We start from the raw sequence: 18,651 nt of genomic DNA, 5'->3' as shown, positions 1-18,651 counted from the left end.
AAGTGTTAATTTAATTTTGAGAGCTAGTTTGTAATAAGCCTGAGGCATTGGCCAAACAATTCTCAGTACTATCAAATGTCTGAATGATTATTTGGAAATAACTGACAGGTGAGAGAAATACCTCCACCTCCACCTAACTCCTTTCAGAATTCTAGAACTTTCACAGTAACCTCACTTCTTTGCAATGTCTTCTTCAAATTTCTCTTGCATCTGCTGTTCATGATCAATGTCTTCTTATCTTCCCCCACCTTAAGGCTCTTACTGGTGTTGTAACTGATAGTGTTGGGGATCTGAGATGCTTCTGGAACCTCCACTGACTTGTCAGCTCTATATTCAATGATCTCTGTCTTTTATACCCATCATGAAGACCAAAAGAGGCAGCACTTTCCACTGAGGGGAAAGTCTCATCATCAGGGGTGGAGGAGCATAGGAGAAAAATATTCTCCAGTAATCTAAGAAGAGTGCTTAATGGATTCATGCATTCATAGAAGAGCAACTTGGCTTGCTTTCACTGTTATATATCTTCACTCAAACCTTGTGAAGATACTTTTACTCTTTCTCAATCACAGGTTTTTACTTAGTCCTATGAGAGGTATGATTCTAACTTTCACAATGGTGGAGTTTAGCTATAACCTGGCTCATGGCGGACTATGACTGACAGGCAAGGTGACTAGGAACTAATCCATAACAAGCAATTGAAGCACTGAAGTTCTGGAACAGATATGAAGTAAACAAGGTTTTCTGTGTTGAAAGTTTATGGCTATAATAGTATCTGTGTTTGTAGAGATTTAGCTTCCATAGAACACACACACACACACACACACACACATATATATATATATATATATATATATATATATAGAGAGAGAGAGAGAGAGAGAGAGAGAGAGAGAGAGACAGAGACAGAGAGAGACAGAGAGAGACAGAGAGAGAAAGAGAGAGAGCATCTAGAATGTATTGTATCTTTCCACCTGATAGAAATAGTAAGGATAATTTATCAAAAACATATTAAGCATGTACTCCTCAAGGCCAGCTGGACCAAAAAATATCTGGGGAATATCTCAAATAAAGGATGGAAAGGATATGGATGCTCAGAATTTTGCTAGAATTGGATGGAGGGTTCATGAGTGGAGAGTTTACACCAGTTTTTTTTTTAAGATTGACCTTAAGCAAAGAAATATCTTCCTCAAATAATTGTTGTATTGTTTCCTTTTTCAAAGCATGGATTCTGAAAAAGTGTGCAATTTAAACAGCTATAGTAACATTAGAGGGTTCTGTATACTTTATTCAAAAAAAGCAGAATCTGGAGAGAATGGAAGATCTACTCATGAGTAAAAATGGGCTGAAAGTGGGAAAGCACAAAGTTATAATGTTTGTGATCTTCATTAGCCACCAACTGTCACCAGATAATAAAGCATTCCAACCATGTGCAATGGTAGAGAGTGAGTAAAAAGACAGAAAGGTGAACACTAGGACAAGGATGTTCTGGGTGGCTCTGGATTCTGGGGAGTTACTATGGAAAGCACAATTGCTGCGAATGTATTGAACTCTCTGTTTATGCCTATATAAAATGGCAATCATTGAGCTGCTGGACCAGATCATGAGTACAGAAAATAGAAATTCTGGATACACAAAAAATGCTATATATAAGGACACTGTGATTTTGTCATGGCCTACAATGGTATACAGTTCAAAATCTGTCTCTTTTGTTATGTTTTTCCTTCTTGATTTTATGGACATGTACAAAGGGAAAAGAACATTTAACATGATGTACAAGAACCAGCAGAGAGAAATGTAAAGACCAATGTCCTTGGGAGAGTTGGCTTTAAGATTCTTCCAACAGGAGTTTCTAGGGCTGATGATGATGACAGAGTAGACACTCAAGAGACAGGTTGTTGCAATGGACATGCTCCTGAAAACCCTTAGCATATACATAAAAAGTTGGTAGCCCCAATCATTGAAGAAATATTTCAACCCAAAAGTTGTCATTATGTTGGCCATTCCTTTGGAGAGAATGATCAAGAAGTTAATCATGACCAGATGCATGAAAATTAAATCCAAGGGCTTTATCTTGTGTTTCTTGTAATAAATAAATAGGTAGAAGGAAAGAATAGAGAAGTTACCCAGAATTCCAACTGTATTCTGTATAAACAAGATTATTCCTATTCCCAAATTCCTAGAGTCCATTTTGTTACTGAGCAAATTTTACTTCAAAATAGGATGGCAGTCAGTACTCATAGAATAATTTTGAATTTTTATTGCTGAGATGGTCCTGTGCACCTGATGTAACAAATCCAAAAATATGATATTAACTGAAAACCTAAGATGCACAGTACAAAAAGTTCCTTTCCACACTACTTGACACAAGTTATTTTAATATTAATGTCAATAGTCAGTAAGAACTACTGATGTCTTCAAATACAAGTATTTATGTTGCAAATTCCCATTATATTTCTCACAAATGTCTGCACTAAGAATTGGGCAAAGTTATCCTGGAAGAAGCAATGACCAGTAAGTACAAAATGAAAGAACACCCAATTCTGCAAGTTCACCCATATCAGAGAAAAATGTCTTCTCTCATCATCTTCTTCAAGGAAGGAATCTTCTCTGAATGTCTTTCTCCTATCAATATGAATATTAAAATTGAAAATATTACAAAAGAAAGAGAACATTTTTCCATTCTTTGATAATTATTTTATTATGTATAACTAAAGATTAGGTGAAAATGAAGTAGATAATGTTACAGTAAGAGATAAGTTATTAAATTCCATCCCCTACACAAACACATGTAAACATGGTGGTCTAGAGTTAAGATGAAGACAGAGAGGAGAGCTGACACAGTCTACATAAAGAATTGTTATCTAACACAATGGAGAGAAAACACATGAATGATACAAACACAAACTAATTAGAAGAAAGCAATAAACTGTGAATAATTCATCCTGGAAGAATGTTCAATATTCCTACCTGATCCATTATCTGGTTGATCAGTCAACAGGAGAAATGTGAAACACAAGTCATAGGAAACAATGGCACTCAATAAGCATGTGATTGGAATAAGAATCCTGACTATGATGTTCACATTACTTCAAACAGTTTCCAAAATGAGAGGCTATGGTTATGCAGAACAGGTGTAGAAAACATAGCTTTTATGGACTAGATGAACCTTCATAGATAATGCTCAAAACTTACATCAATGAATGAATTCAAAGCAAAGAAAAACAAACCAGTACACTAGCAATGATGTGACTGATTGAAGCTAATGCAGTGCCATCCTAGGCAGCAATGCCAATGAAATCAGGAGAACATTCCAGCACTGAAACACACTGAAACACACTATGAAAGTGTAAGAGAACTTGCTCTAAGATACAAATAATGTAAAGATCAATACACGGAAGCAGTGTTCCCTTCTTTCATACCTTAGCAGAGACATGAACCTACCTGCAATAATTTCTAGTCCTGCCAATAACCTGTCAATAGAACTCTAGTATTAAAGCAGTGATACAAATCAAAAGGAAGCTAGTTAATAAATGTTTTTCTATTGGATGCATGCATTTTCAAACAGGGTCTTTTTCAGTAATGGAGGCTTGCCGGGAATGTACAAGAATCCTCCTGCCTTGATCCAGGGATGCCTGGGTTGATGCAACAATCAAATATTCACATTCTTGGTCTATGTTTGAAATAATGGGGTGATTTTCATTTATGATCTGTGGCTATGTAAAAAATACACAATTCAAGGACATATCTGTTTTAACATAAGAGATGTCAACATGTTGTAGACACCTTGAGGACAATACTCAGCTGTGGAATTCACCCTGAATTTGAGAATCCAACATAAGGGGCAGAACTCCCAGTAACTATAGGGAAGAAAGGACAATGCAAACGAGAGAAAATATTCAAGATTTAAATTTCATTCTATGACCAAGGGTGGCCAATTGAGATAGTTAAGCTAATACACTTCTTACTAACAGAATGGGGATGCGACTTCAATCTCCAAAATTCCCATGGAGACCTGGAGGTTATAGCTCACAATTATAATTCAAAGAGTAGGGAAGGGGCTGTGTCAGTTAGGCACAGTTCAATCTCTGAGTCAGGCTGACAAGAAAGCATATTTCCTGAAAATTTCAGAGGAGTGAGAGAAGATATGCCACTCCCTCAAAACAACATGTTAAAAATACCTGAGGAAATACAACTGAAGCTTTACTCTGACTCCAGCCTCCCACATATGTTCATACACTCCTGAACACAAGAGAGCTCCCTTGCACAGATATAGGGATATGTGTACACAGCAAGATCTAAACTTATATCTCATTTCCACTTAAAATGCTTGTTTACTAATGCCTTGGTCAATTCAAACTATTAGTAATAAACCAAGACATATGAACAAATTATCAATTAAAATATCCCTTTATAATTTATAAGATATGAAATCATAAGAGTTTCAAGAATAGAAGACCAAGTGGAAAAATATGGTGTGGCCTGTCAAAGAAACCTAAATTAAACCTGACATACATGAGGCTCTAAATTCTGGAAACTTCAGCAATGAAAAGGGAAAACCCATCCAGAAATTGAAGTGACTTCAGAGCATAGTGATAAAAGGGGAAAAATGGAGAAACTTTATGTTCCATAGACTAGAGTTTTTCAAGACTCACACTGACATCTTCACTTTAACACAGCATTCCCAAGTTGAAGATAGAAGACAGTAAATGTTAAGAAAGACAAATGTTCTGTCAAGTCACAGTTGTAGAGCTGCCTAGAAACATTTCCCCTAGGCACTACAGATCCTGGCCATTTCCTAGTATTAGATTATTTTAATTGCTCTATTTCCAAGTTTGTTTATACACACAAAGTCGTTTTCCAAAATGTGTGATTACCATGATGCAAAATTAATGGGTGATTCATGTGAACAATGACTGGAAACCTGACTGATGTAGTTAACATAATCCCCAAGCAACTTCTAAATCTGATTTCATTAGGTTTCTCAGTTTCAATAGACAGCCTGAGAGAGGATTTAGTTACAATTTTGCTTCATCAAGAATTAGTTATAAATTCAAAGACACTGATTATTTCAAGCAGCTTACTGCCCAGAAAATCTCCCTATCCCTTGACTGAATTTATATAGTTCTGTTTCTACCAAGAATAAAATTTAAGAGGTGTACACTTACCATACCTCCCTACCTTGCTTTCATTGCCTTTGAGGATGAAAAACATTATGCTCACCCAACTCTTTCCACTGAAAAAATTTCAGCTTAATATGGAGCTCCTGACAGGACAACCAACACCATGAATAACAAAAGGCAGTCCACCCCTAAGATAAAGGTGTATATATCTATGAACTCAATTCCCTTCAGAAATGCAATTTTTCTCACCTGCAGTCATGACGACAGAGCTACCTTGGAGAACCAGAAACTTTCCTAGACTTTCACACATTATCCTGATCCCTGATGGTTGACTAGGATCATTGGTCCAGTGAGTATCAAAAGCTCGTGTGAGATTCCTGTAAGATTTGTTTGTTCCTTTGGATGAGGCTAGTCTTCTCTGGGATCTCTTAAACAATCCAAGTTAATTATTAACTTTTGAATCCTCATCTGCTCTCTATCATAACACCCCAGTGAACAAATTCACTCATGAGTTCTGGGAATTCTCCTGAACTACAAGTAAATGAGAAAGAGTGACTTCATAATCCCTTCTAGAAATCATTGCTTCAATTTAACTCAATGCAAATAAACTGGACTTTTAGTTATGGGACCCTCCCTCGTTGTCCTATATATATTGTGAAGCAACTTCTACATAATAACACAGTAAGTCTTATTTTGCCCCTGGAATTGGGCTGATTGGTCTGGAATTGGACAGAGGATACAGTCCTGCATTAAGCTGCTACTAGCCATTCAGGGTAGCTTTCAGAAGCTTTCAAATTAAGCATTTTGTGATTACCTGTTAGGTTTTTATCAGAGTAGAGAGACTAAAACTGGCTGCAGGCACTGGGGTAAACTGTCTTTCAGATTCGCATAAAGTGAAAGTTTTGTGAAGGCTTGGAGGTCACACTACACAATTAGTAACCACCCATAGGACAGCTTTGAATTTAGGATGCCTACTAGTCCCAAGAATTGGGTAAAGCAGTTATATTTGGTCCTTTTTGTAGACATCTGTGCAGGGTCACAGAAGGTGTAGCTGAAAAACTCCTCATCAATGGGGGAATGTAGAAAAGGCTTTAGGGGTTGTAGCTATATCTGTGAGAAAGAGACACATGTTGTAATAGTAAAATAACTCATTTGTAAATTAGTTGAGATTTATGTTGCTATAGGCTCCTGCAGCTGCATATACTGCAATCTGAAAGAAATAACTCTAAAGAATTCAGTGTTCTGTCTGCAACATTTCTCTTCTGCCGAATTGCCATAGTATTTCTGATGAGAGGAAATTTGAAAAATAAATAACATAAGATTTTCTTGTATTTTTATTACAATACAGTTCCTGTATAGTAGCTGTTATTTGTACAGAATGATTTTAATTGGCCATTTCAGTACAAATGTCAGGAATTCATGTTATGCACCTAAGATTATTGGTGGAAATGTTCTTATACCCATTGTCAGTTCCTACATCATCTGTGTTAGAAGAGAGCCTATGACACAGCCCCAAGACAGCTAAACCAGCTAATTTCAAACAAGGATCTATTGTGAAGGAAGGGTTATGTTCCCTACATCTCTCATTGTTCTAACACCTCTGAACTTTAGAAAGTGAAATGCCTTATCATCCCTGACTTTCACCAAGATATAACAATCTATGCCTCATTTTTATTTTTGTCATGTAGCTGACATTATAATTTATTCTGTTCAAAGGACATCAGTCCTGAATCTCTTTATCTTCAGTTAGTCCTGAAAATTCTACCAACCAGCATTTTATCTGCCTCCTGCTTTGCCCCCCAGTTGAAATATCTCACATTATTTTATTCTGTTCTCTTGGATCAAAAACCTGGTAAGCAATGCTGTTGAACACTTAGGCCTTTTCAATCCCTTAGGCATATAGTGGGTCACATTTATCTTACCCTGGTTCATAGGTCCATTACATCTGCAATTTCTCCTGGTCCCTTTTGCCACCATGATGCCCACTGTATTCTACAGATGCCTTGATGTCTTTGAATTCAATTTCCTTCACTGACATTTCTATCCAGATGCCACAAGACTCTTTTTTCCCCCAACTTTTTTATTTGAATTAAAAACAGGATTGTTTTACATGACAATTCCCTTATACCACCCATCCTCCCCTACCCATTCAACAAAACCTTATCTGTCACATATCTTTTCTGCTCCCCCTGGATGGTGAGACCTTCCATAGGGTGTCATCAGAGTCTATTGTATCCTTTGGGCCTGGGCCCACCCCTGTTTTTCTTGGCTCAGGGAGTATCCCTCTATATGGAATGGGCTCTCAAAGTACATACCTATGCTAGGGATAAATACTGAACTACTACAGGAGGTCCCATAGATTTCTGAAACCCATGTTCCTGGGGTCTGGATCAGTCCCATGCTGGTATTCCAGCTATCAGATTGGGGAGCAAGAATTCCCGGATGTTCAGGTCAGCTGTTTCTGTGGGTTTCACCAGCCTAGTCTGGACCTCTGTGCTCTTCACTGGTCCTTCTCTGCATCTGGGTTCCAGTTCAGATTGGTGATTAGTTATGGGTGTCTGCTTCTACTTCCACCAGCTGCAGGATGAAGGCATATAAGTCAGTCATAAATCTCATTATCAGGGGAGGGCATTTAAGGTAGCCTCTCCTCTGTTGCTGAGATAGTTAGCTGGTGTCATCTTTGTAGATCTCCAGACATTTCCCTAGTGCCAGATTTCTCTGTAAACCAAAAATGTCTCCCTCTAGTATGATATCTCCATTCTTGTTATCATGTATTCTTCCCCTGACTCATACTTTCTGCTCCCTCATGTCCTCGGCATCCCTCTTCTTCTCTCCTTCTCATTCTCCTAGCTCCCTTCCCCCTCTCCCCGTGCTGCCAATTTGCTCAGCAGATCTTGAACCTCTCCCCTTCTCCCGGGGACCATGTATGTCTCTCTTAGGGACATCCTTGTTTATTAGATTCTTTGGCAGTGTGGGTTGTAGGCTGGTAATCCTTACTCTATGTCTAAAATCCACATATGAGTGAGTACATACCACGTTTGTCTTTTGGCGATTGGGTTACCTCGTTCAGAATGGTTTCTTCTAGATCCATCCATTTTCCTGCAAATTTCAAGATTCCATTGTTATTTTCCGCTGAGTAGTACTCCATTGTGTAAATGGACCACATTTTCTCTATCCATTCTTCGGTTGAGGGGCATCTAGGCTGCTTCCAGTTTCTGGCTATTACAAATAATGCTGCTATGAACACCGTTGAAATGATGTCCTTGTTGTATGAATGTGCATCTTTTGGGTATATGCCTAGGAGTGGAATTGCTGGGTCTTGTGGTAGACTGATTTCCATTTTTTTAAGGAGTTGCCATACTGATTTCCAAAGTGGCTGTACAAGTTGGCAATTTCACCAGCAGTGGAGGAATGTTCCCCTTTCTCCACATCCTCTCCAACATGAACTGTCATTGGTGTTTTTGATTTTGGCCATTCTGACAGGAGTAAGATGGTATCTCAGAGTTGTTTTGATTTGCATTTCCCTGATGGATAAGGATATTGAACACTTTCTTATGTGTCTTTCAGCCATTTTAGATTCCTCTATTGAGAATTGTCTATTTAGTTCTGTACCCCACTTTTTAATTGGGTTGTTTGGTGTTTGGGGAACTAGCTTCTTGAGTTCTTTGTATATTTTGGAGATCAACCGTCTGTCAGATGTGGGGTTGGTGAATATCTTTTCCCAGTCTGTCAGCTGCTGTTTTGTCTTGCTGACTGTCTCCTTTGCTTTACAGAAGCTTCTCAGTTTCAGGAGGTCCCATTTATCAATTGTTGACCTCAGTGTCTGGGCTACTGGTGTAATGTTCAGGAAACGGTCTCCTGTACCAATTACTTCAAGGGTATTTCCCACTTTGTCTTCTAATAGGTTCAGTGTAGCTGGATTTATGTTGAGATCTTTGATCCATTTTGACTTGCCGAACTCTTTTTATGAGGCTACAATAACCTTGATACCAAAGCCACACAAATACACAACTAAGAAGAGAACTACAGACCAATATCCCTCATGAACTTTGATGCAAAAATTCTCAATAAAATCCTGGCAAATGGAATACAAGATCATATCAGAGAAATCATCCACCATGATCAAGTAGGCTTCATCCCAGGGATGCAAGGATGGTTCAACATACGAAAGTCCATCAATGTAATCCACCATATAAACAGACTGAGGGAAAAGACCACATGCTCATCTCACTAGATGCCAAAAAAGCCTTTGACAAAATCCAACACTCCTTCATGATAAAGGTCTTGGAGAAATCAGGGATAACAGGAACATACTTCAACATAATAAAAGCAATATTCAGCAAGCCAACAGCCAACATCAAATTAAATGGAGAGAAACTCAATGCAATTCCTCTAAAATCAGGGTCAAGACAAGGCTGTCCACTCTCTCCATACCTCTTTAATATTGTCCTTCAATATTGAAGTCCTAGCCAGAGCAATAAGACAACAAAAGGAGATCAAGGGAATACAAATCGGAAAGGAAGAAGTCAGACTCTCACTATTTGCAGATGATATGATAGTCTACATTAGTGACCCAAAAAATTCTACCAGGGAACTCCTACAGCTGATAAACACCTTCAGCAAAGTGAAGTATACAAGATTAACTCAAAAAAATCCATAGCCCTACTATATACCGATGACACATTGGTGGAGAAGAAATCAGAGAAACATCACCCTTTACAATTGCCACAAACAACATAAAACACTCTGGGGTAACACTAACCAAAAGTGTGAAAGACCTGTACCATAAGAATTTTGAGTCTCTAAAGAAAGAAATTAAAGAAGATACCAGGAAATGTAACGATCCCCCATGCTCTTGGATAGGTAGGATCAACATAGTAAAAATGGCAATCTTGCCAAAAGCAATCTACAGATTCAATGCAATCCCCATCAAAATCCCAACACAATTCTTCACAGACCTTGAAAAAACAATTCTCAACTTTATATGGAGAAACAAAAGACCTAGGATAGCCAAAACATCCCTATGCAATAAAGGAACTTCTGGAGGCATCACCATCCCTGACTTCAAGCTTTATTACAGAGCCACAGTCCTGAAAACAGCTTGGTATTGGCACAAAAATAGACTGGTAGACCAATGGAATAGAATTGAAAACCCTGATATTAACCCACACACCTATGAACACCTGATTTTTGGCAAACAATCCAAATTTATACAATGAAACAAAGAGAACATCTTCAACAAATGGTGCTGGCATAACTGGTTGCAGACATGTCGAAGACTGCAGTTAGACACAAGCCTACCGCCTTGCACAAGACTCTTTTTTTTTCATTAACACAGTTTGAAAATACAATATTCTCCCTATACTTATGTTTGGAAACCTGAATATTTGGTTAGAACATCCCAAGCCCAATGAAGAAAGTTATTGTGGGGTGTATTTTTGTAGCTCGATCATCTAGAGGTGACACCTGGCCTCCAATCTAAACCTAAATCAAAGTCAGAGAGTAGAATACAGTGCACCATGACCAGATAATCTCACAGCTCTACCGTGAATAATAACATTCACCTGTGGAAACATTTTGGTAAATAAAAAGTGAAGACACATGCAAATGTCACAGATAAATTATTGGTAACTAGCATTGTTGGATTTTGTTACTAGTTACTAGTTTATATCCTTCTATTAGGAGTGTATATTTACATTGAAACAATTGTGGCATGTGTATGTGTTCCTGCACTACCTGTGGTTTGGAACACCCATAGGTGTTATAAAACATGGTCCTCTGGATAAATAGCATGGATTGAATAATTTCCTACATCTCTAGCATCACAAACACCATATAAAATGTTACCTGGAACACTATTCACTGCTGGGCATATCTATTCTCTCATAACAAAATGTGAATATTTATAAAAAATGTAGCATATACAAAAAGAGCTGTTACTTAGGCATAGATTCAACATGTAAGGCCTTATTTACACTCTACTGATAATACTTTTTTGACATGCTAATGTTTTCATATGATTATTGGTTGAGAACCAAAGCACTTTTCCTACCGATTTCCAAACTGTCTGGATAATTTACATCTTCTACACTGTGATAGACATTAATTGGTTGTCCCAAGAACATAGCCAAGTCTAAATATTTAGGCATGCTATGATTCTCAGAGTAATATGTAGCAATTTGCAAGGATCACTAACAGTTTAAGGGACTTGCTTGGGAAAAGGGCAGTAATCAATTTGATGATTTGTGAAAGTTTGGGATTTTTTTTTCTGTAGCTCTTCAATAGACATGGACAGAAAAATTAAGATTCCTAGAGGGAAAAATGTTGTTTAACAACTAGGTACTCAGACATATTATGAACATTCCAATGTCAGTATTTTTAATGTCAATGGCATGGAGTGCTACAAGTGTAAAATTATATATTCTCTAGGTAAGAAACCCAATGAGAAAAATAGTTTTCTACAGGTAACAGTTAGGAGGCCTATCCCACACTTTGTCCTGGGTGGAAAGGTTAACTTTATTTCCTTGTGTAGGGTACCATGAGTCACCCAGTTCACAAACTGTTTACTGCCTATGTCTTGCAATGATCTTGTTGATACAAAAGAAGAAAAAAAAACACATCAAAATCAGTATATATAGCATAAACATACAAGAGAAGGTCATAAAAAGTTATAAATCACAAACCCTATCACATATTAACTTTATTTCCTAATTTTACATTCCCCCTGTACAATGATTCTTTGTCAAACACTGTATCAAAATTACCATAAAAAATCTCAGATATGTCCATTGAAGCCAGAACCCAGAAGCAACATAGATGCCTTTCAACCAAAGATATCCACAGCCAAGTACTGAAGAAAACCCCTGGAATCCAGTTTCAGAGATAGAGGAGTGTCAAAAACAGGGGTCAAGATCACGATGTGAAAACCCACAGAAACAGCTAACCTGAGCAAGTGTCAATTCATGAACCCCAGTCTGACAGGTGAGAAACCAACATATGACCAAACCAGGCCCCCTGAACGTGGGTATCAGTTAGGAGCCATGAGTAGTGTATGGGACCTCTGGAAATGGAACCAGGATGTATTGCAAGTGCACAAATGGACTTTGGGAGCCCATTTCCCATGGAGGAATACTCTCTTAGCCTAGATACACAGCCCTGCCACAAATGACTTGATAGATTTTAATGATCTTTCATGGAAGGTTTCACCCTCCCTGGGGATTGGCTGGGGGATGGGATGGGGGGCTTCTGGGGAGGGTATGGGAGGCTGGGAGGGAGAGGTAACAGGGACTGATATGTAAAATAAGATTGTTTCTAATTTAAATAAAATTTATTAAAAAATTGATGCCACAAAGATAACGCAGATGTTTTGACCTGGATGAAGCAAATTACTTTATATCAGGAGCAACCTGAGCAGGATAAACTCAAAAGCTTGTGTTGCTTCATATCTTTTTAAAAAGTAGCTTCCATCATATGTTTTGTTTTGATATATTGAACATTATAAGTGACTAATCACTAAAATAAAATGCAAAAAACAGGCAATATTTTACTCCTTACTTAAGAAAACAGAATTTCAATACAGTGGAGTCCCATCTCATAACAAAGGGGCAAATAGTAGGAAAACACTTAGAAATGATGGCTGTGATGTTGACCAGACACCAACTGGGGTTATATAAAACAGCAATGAAGCTTTGTAAAATGGAGGAGAGTGTATAAAATGCTAGAAAGATCGATACAAGGAGCAGGATACTTTGGGTGGCTCTGGACTCAGGGGAGGGTCTGGTGAATGCAAGAGTGGTATGGATATATTGAACCTGCTGCTTGTGTCTGTACAGAATGACAACCATGAAGCCACTGCAGAACACCATAAACCCAGAAAGCAAGACTTCAGGGAACATCAATAATCCTGCATAGAGAGAACTTACGAGTTTATCTTCACCTAGGGTAGAACAGTATTCAAAATCTCTTTTTTTTACTGTCATATTTTTGCCAATATTTTTGCTATGAATATACAAAGGGAAAATAAAATTTATCATCATGTAAATGACCCAGACAAGAGAAATGGAAAATGCAATAGACTTAGGTGCTTTCCCTTTCAAATCCTTCCAACATGAGTTACTAGGGCTGATAATAGTAGCCTGATAGGCACTCAAAAGGCAGGTGGTAGCTATGGACATGCTTCTGCCAACTCTTTGAGTATAAAGAACAAGTTTACAGCCAAAATCATTGAAGAACTGTCTCAACCCAAAAGTTGCCATTGTTTGTGGTATTCCTTCAGAGAGAATGATCAAGGAGTTAGCAATGGTCAGATGTGTGAGAATCAAATCGGTAGGCTTCAGTGTTCTTTGATTGTAATAACAAACAAGATAGTGGGAAAGAAGGGAGAAATTTCCCACAATTCCAAACATAGTCTGTGACAAGAATAACATTCCTATTGCGTAATACTTTGAGTCCATTCTACTACTCAGCACACTTTCCTTTAGTTGTTACAATGATTCCTCTTAAAAAACATGTTGAATTTGACTTGTTTATGATATGGGCACTTCTAGTGTAAAAACCAATTCAGTTTAAGATTGCAAACATAGTGTGTGCAGCATAACAAGATTTAGACACAAAGAAAAATTAATTTAAATAATGCTAACTTTCATTGAAATTGTTGAAGTCTTAACGTACATATATGGTCAGAAATTTCCTAGTGTATCTGTTTCTAATTTTATGAATAACAAAATGGTACTGTTATCCTAGAAGAAGCAAAGATCAATTGAGCAAATGCTCAATTCCACAATTCTGGCAAAAACTGCAATTTTCCACTGATGTTGAAGACTAAGAATTCGATCACCATCTTCACAAGGGCAGAAATTCTTTCTGAGAGTACTTCTCATCTCAATTTAAAACATAAATATTTGACAAATTGAATATCTCTACTCATACACAAAAATTTTAATCTATATAATAAATATATAATATTAAATGCATCAAATAATATATAAAATATGATATGTAATTTATAAAACATTAATATTCAAATTACTGATTCACCAAATTCTTTATGAAAGCTTGTCTATTCTCCATAATTTCTTTTTCTCTTTCTTCATCACACACATAAGTGTACTCAATTCGTAATTATTTTTAAAAGTAAATACTACGAAAATATGTGAGTTGTTGGAAAGATTCACTGAATGTGTGTGAAGAGCTGCTAGTGTCTCTAGAGATAAATGCCAGCGAGTCACAGATTCTCTTCAGGAGCCCACACATGAAACAAACATGAACAGTAATGGTAAAGCTATCATGCTCATTGACTGTCTAACTTTTTGAAGTACTTAAATTTTGTGGTATTTTTCACCCCATTAAATATAGAAATATTACAGGAGTGGCATTCACTAAGATACAGAGACTATACGGGAGATATTTTGAGCACAGCATTCTTTACAGCTTCATAATTTACCTAAGCTGAACCTGGGCTTACTAAAATAAATGCACGCATTCAGAAAGATGGTATTGATTAGTCTATCATATCAAATCCGTGAGGACAGGAGAACAATGCTCAATCAGTAGAAAATTCTGTGGACTGAACACAGTACAGGACTCAGAAATGTGAAAAGAAAACACCCAGGAAAAATACACTCATGGTTTGAGAACTTAGTATAAGAAATTTCAACTCACATTCAGTGTAGAGAAGCAAAATATACTTACAGGTCTTTTGAGTATAAGTTCCGGTTTCCTATTTTATATTTTTATGGTATTTCTGTGTGAGCAAATATGGGTGTGTCTGCATCTTTATGTATTTCATCAAATTATTCTTTGTCTGTTTTCTTCTGTTTTGTCTTAATATGGTCTGTTTGTTCTTGTGTTGTATTATTTTTAAGATGATTTTGTATTCTAGTGAGAGACAGAAAGAAAGCCGGGGGATTTGGTTGAGTTGGAAAGTGGTGAGAGAATGAAAGGAATTGAGGAAGGGAGAAGTAGAATCACTATATTGTTTTTAAAAATCCATTTTTGTTGTTTTTAAAAATAGAAAAGAAGATCTAAAACTCCTTAATCTCCATTATATTCTGAGTCATATGGACCATACCTATTGCCCAGCCCCTAGTTTCACTCTACCAATTTGCAGTGACTGACATTACTTTTCAGAGCTATTGGTCCTAAACCATAGCATGCACATCAATTGAAATCAAATATTATTATGATGGGTACTTACCAAAGGTTTCAATGTGTTAAGAAGTTTCCTGACAGAAGTGTCTCTCTATGATTCATCAATGTGATGGGAATAGTTGCTTTGAATGTAGATGGAAATAAAGTACATAAGATATATGTCAACATGAGCATTCTCTCACAGAGATATTTTGGATTGGAGTAGTGATCAGGATTTCTTGTGAACTGTCTTGATTGCACGTCACTATATTAAACTAATACAGACTCAAAGAAATTAGGTTGACATATATCAAAAGTGCTCTGTTTATCTACGTTAACTATTGATAAAAAAATAACCTTGACAAAGTCATCATCCTTAAAGCTAGAATTAAATTAAAAACTTAAACTGGAAGTAGGAGTCTAATTATCACATTTAGAATACTCTTTTCTCTTAGACATTTGTAGTTTGCATAAAAGCCTATTGTATGAAATAGTATTACCTTCATTACCAAAATAAGATCATAGCAGATGCTTCTGTCTAAAAAGATAAGTAAGATACTCTGGAGACTGTGGAGACCTGAGAAACATGAACATTTCTAGGCTGAGGCAATGACAGTCATGTAAGAGTGTGCTCAAACTTTTATGTAAGACACAGCTTCAAACATTCAGCCTGTGCACAGTTTGTTTTCCCAGTTAAAAATTACATCTGAAGATGGAACTATGAATAGCATAATTGCCTCAATTCTTATATACCATCAAAATTGGATTTCATTATTATTTGGAATGATGGAATGATAATCAATAATAATACTCAGAGATGATTTTATGGCATTATTTTCTCTATATCACAGACTGGAATAGGCAGTAAACTTTTCTCTTCAGGAACTCAGCTTATATCCAAGAAAAAATTCTTCTACTTAATCTGAATTTTCAACACACATGTTCTCAACCAGTATCCCCTTTTAGGCATTAGTACTTACTCAGACTCCTCACAGTCTTGGTCAATCTCTCAGAGTGAAATGCAAAAACCCACCCAAATATTTGTATCTTCAGGAGAGTGAGATCAGAATGTAGATCTGACATCACATAAGACAGAGATGTGTGGGGAGGAGGAATATCAATACAGAAATAAGATTCTATGGTTCTGTGACCTCACCTCCCTTCAGGACTGCAATCTTCTTTTCAAATGCAGTTGTAATGACAACATTGGCTTTGGGAGCAAAGAAGTTTTCTGAATTGTTTTCCAAGTGAAAAATTACCAAAGACTCTAATGAGTTCCTTGAGATTGTCTTCAAAGTAAAGAAGTACTTCGGGAGGCTCTTACTTTTTCCTTATCCAAGTAGGCATATGTCACCTCCTGTGGAAATTGAACAAAGTATTTGCAGAGAGGTCTGTTTATCTCACTACACATAATATCTCATGGAATTCTATCCCAAATCAACCTAATTATTAATTTTCAAAACCTTAAGTCATTTTATTTTAGAGTAACCAGATGGCAGAGTAGGGCCTATAAGGAATTTAGTGCACTCTAAGAAATATCTATAATAGAAATCTATGAACTCATAATGTGTACTGAAACTCATGGCATCCCATTTACAACATAATGCAAATTAACTGGAAATTATGGTATAGAAATATGCTAGGGTAGTTGCTACTATCAAATGAGAAATAATTACAGTTCAAATTGTGGTGCTATCTTGCTTGTACAAGTAAAGTCTGTCTGAATGTCAGAGAATAGAGCTTGCCTCTAGCTAACCATAGATGTTTGGTTGTCTGTGCAGACAGAGAGGAAGAAGATGGCAGAGATTGAAACACTGTGATCTATATATCAAATGGTAAATCCTATACTTTCTATTGAAGAAAATCCAAAATCCACCACAAGTTATTCCTTTTTCTAAACATTACAAACTCTTCCACATCAAAAGAAATGATTAGATTATGTTTTTAAAATCTCCAATAGAAAGGACGTAAACTTAAATTAAGACCAGATGCAAAAGTTTTATAACAGAAACAACAACCAAAGAAAAGATTTAGAACAATAAATTTAACTATGTACAAGAAACTGAAAGAAGACATGAATACAATTTTAGAGACAACTATCTGAATGATTATAGAAATGAAAAAAATGCCCAAGCCCAAGGTAAATCCCAGTGAACAGTTTCTGCAACAGAATGGATTATGAAGAAAACAGCGTCTCAGGGCAGGAAAATGAGTTGAAAAACAATTGATCTTTCAAAAAAAAGATTAATGGTGAATTTTAAGAAAATATGAAGAGGATATGGAAGAGCTCTGGAACACCGTAAAAAGACCACATTTTCAAATTATGCTAATTTAAGGACACCACTACACAAAAGGCATGGTAAAATTATTAATGAAAACATATAAGAAAATTTCCCTATTTTAAAGGAGACTACATACAGAGACCTAAAGAATACCAAATAGATAAGAAAATTAAAGAAACTCCACTGGGTATATAGTTACAACACTAAAAATACAAATGAAAAGAAGAGTATTGACAGATCCATGACAGGAATGTTGAGTTACTGGTAAAGGCAGGGCCATCAGACTAATGTCCAATTCTTCAACAGACATATTTAAAGCCAGAATATCATAAAAATAGATATTCCAAACTCTGACAGTCCACTATTTTAAGTACAGACTGGGATACTGAGAAAAATATACTAATATAAGCTATTAGCTTCCTGATGGGGGTGCTGGAACTCAAATTGGATTCACTGGAAGAGTAGCAAGTGCTCTTAAACATTAAGCCACCTTTCTGTCCCTTTACCTCCTAAACTATTTGTCATTTTTCTCAAGCCTTCCTTTATTCATTAGTATCTCCAACACCTTGCTATGTCATCCACATTAAATATGTTCATAGAAGATCTGTTTCTTATTGTTTCAGCTACCAGGGATTGAATTTTGGACTTCCTACACACTGGCTAAATGTTTACCACTATGCTATATCTTCCAGTGGTCCTAAGTGCTTACAGATTTTCTGATAAAAGATGAAGCAATATATTACTTCAAGCCCTGATAGAGGAAAGTATTGAATTAGTCTGAGGTCTAAATCAATTGAGGAATTAATTTGCAAGGTAATACTTTCTCAAAACTAGATTTTTTGTTAATTGGTAGTTGCTTCAAATCTATGATCACATGACAATGCCTTTCTCACTACTAAAGACTTGGTTAGCCTGTCACATTCATGGAAATGTTTTCACCATATACTTTCTAAGATTACAATGTTGTGAAAACATCCCTTGATACTAATTACATCAGTCATTTCACTAGTCCTCTGACTTAAAATATAATTTATTTCTAAAGCAGCCAATATAAATTCCCAAGGTATTGATATTCTTTGCTGATACTAATACTGAAGTGCATGTGACAAGGGGCCTGTTGA

At 36.5% G+C, this 18,651-nt stretch overlaps 1 protein-coding gene across 1 annotated transcript; it reads right to left on the bottom strand.

Annotated features, from left to right (window-relative positions):
• Window positions 1-1,287: 1,287 nt before the first annotated feature.
• LOC100766745 (vomeronasal type-1 receptor 2-like) lies at window positions 1,288-2,193 on the bottom strand. The gene has a single exon (XM_027398659.1). The coding sequence runs from the start codon at window positions 2,185-2,187 to the stop codon at window positions 1,288-1,290; it is 900 nt and encodes a 299-aa protein (XP_027254460.1). The 5' UTR covers window positions 2,188-2,193.
• Window positions 2,194-18,651: the final 16,458 nt, after the last annotated feature.

This window comes from Cricetulus griseus, chromosome 9 (genome assembly GCF_003668045.3).
Source record: "Cricetulus griseus strain 17A/GY chromosome 9, alternate assembly CriGri-PICRH-1.0, whole genome shotgun sequence".
Classification (NCBI taxonomy): Eukaryota; Metazoa; Chordata; class Mammalia; order Rodentia; family Cricetidae; genus Cricetulus; species Cricetulus griseus.
This window is presented reverse-complemented; position numbering and strand designations above follow the sequence as displayed.

Excerpts from the sequence above, each read along its gene's own strand:
- LOC100766745 (XM_027398659.1), bottom strand. The coding sequence starts at position 2,187 with ATGGACTCTAGGAATTTGGGAATAGGAATAATCTTGTTTATACAGAAT.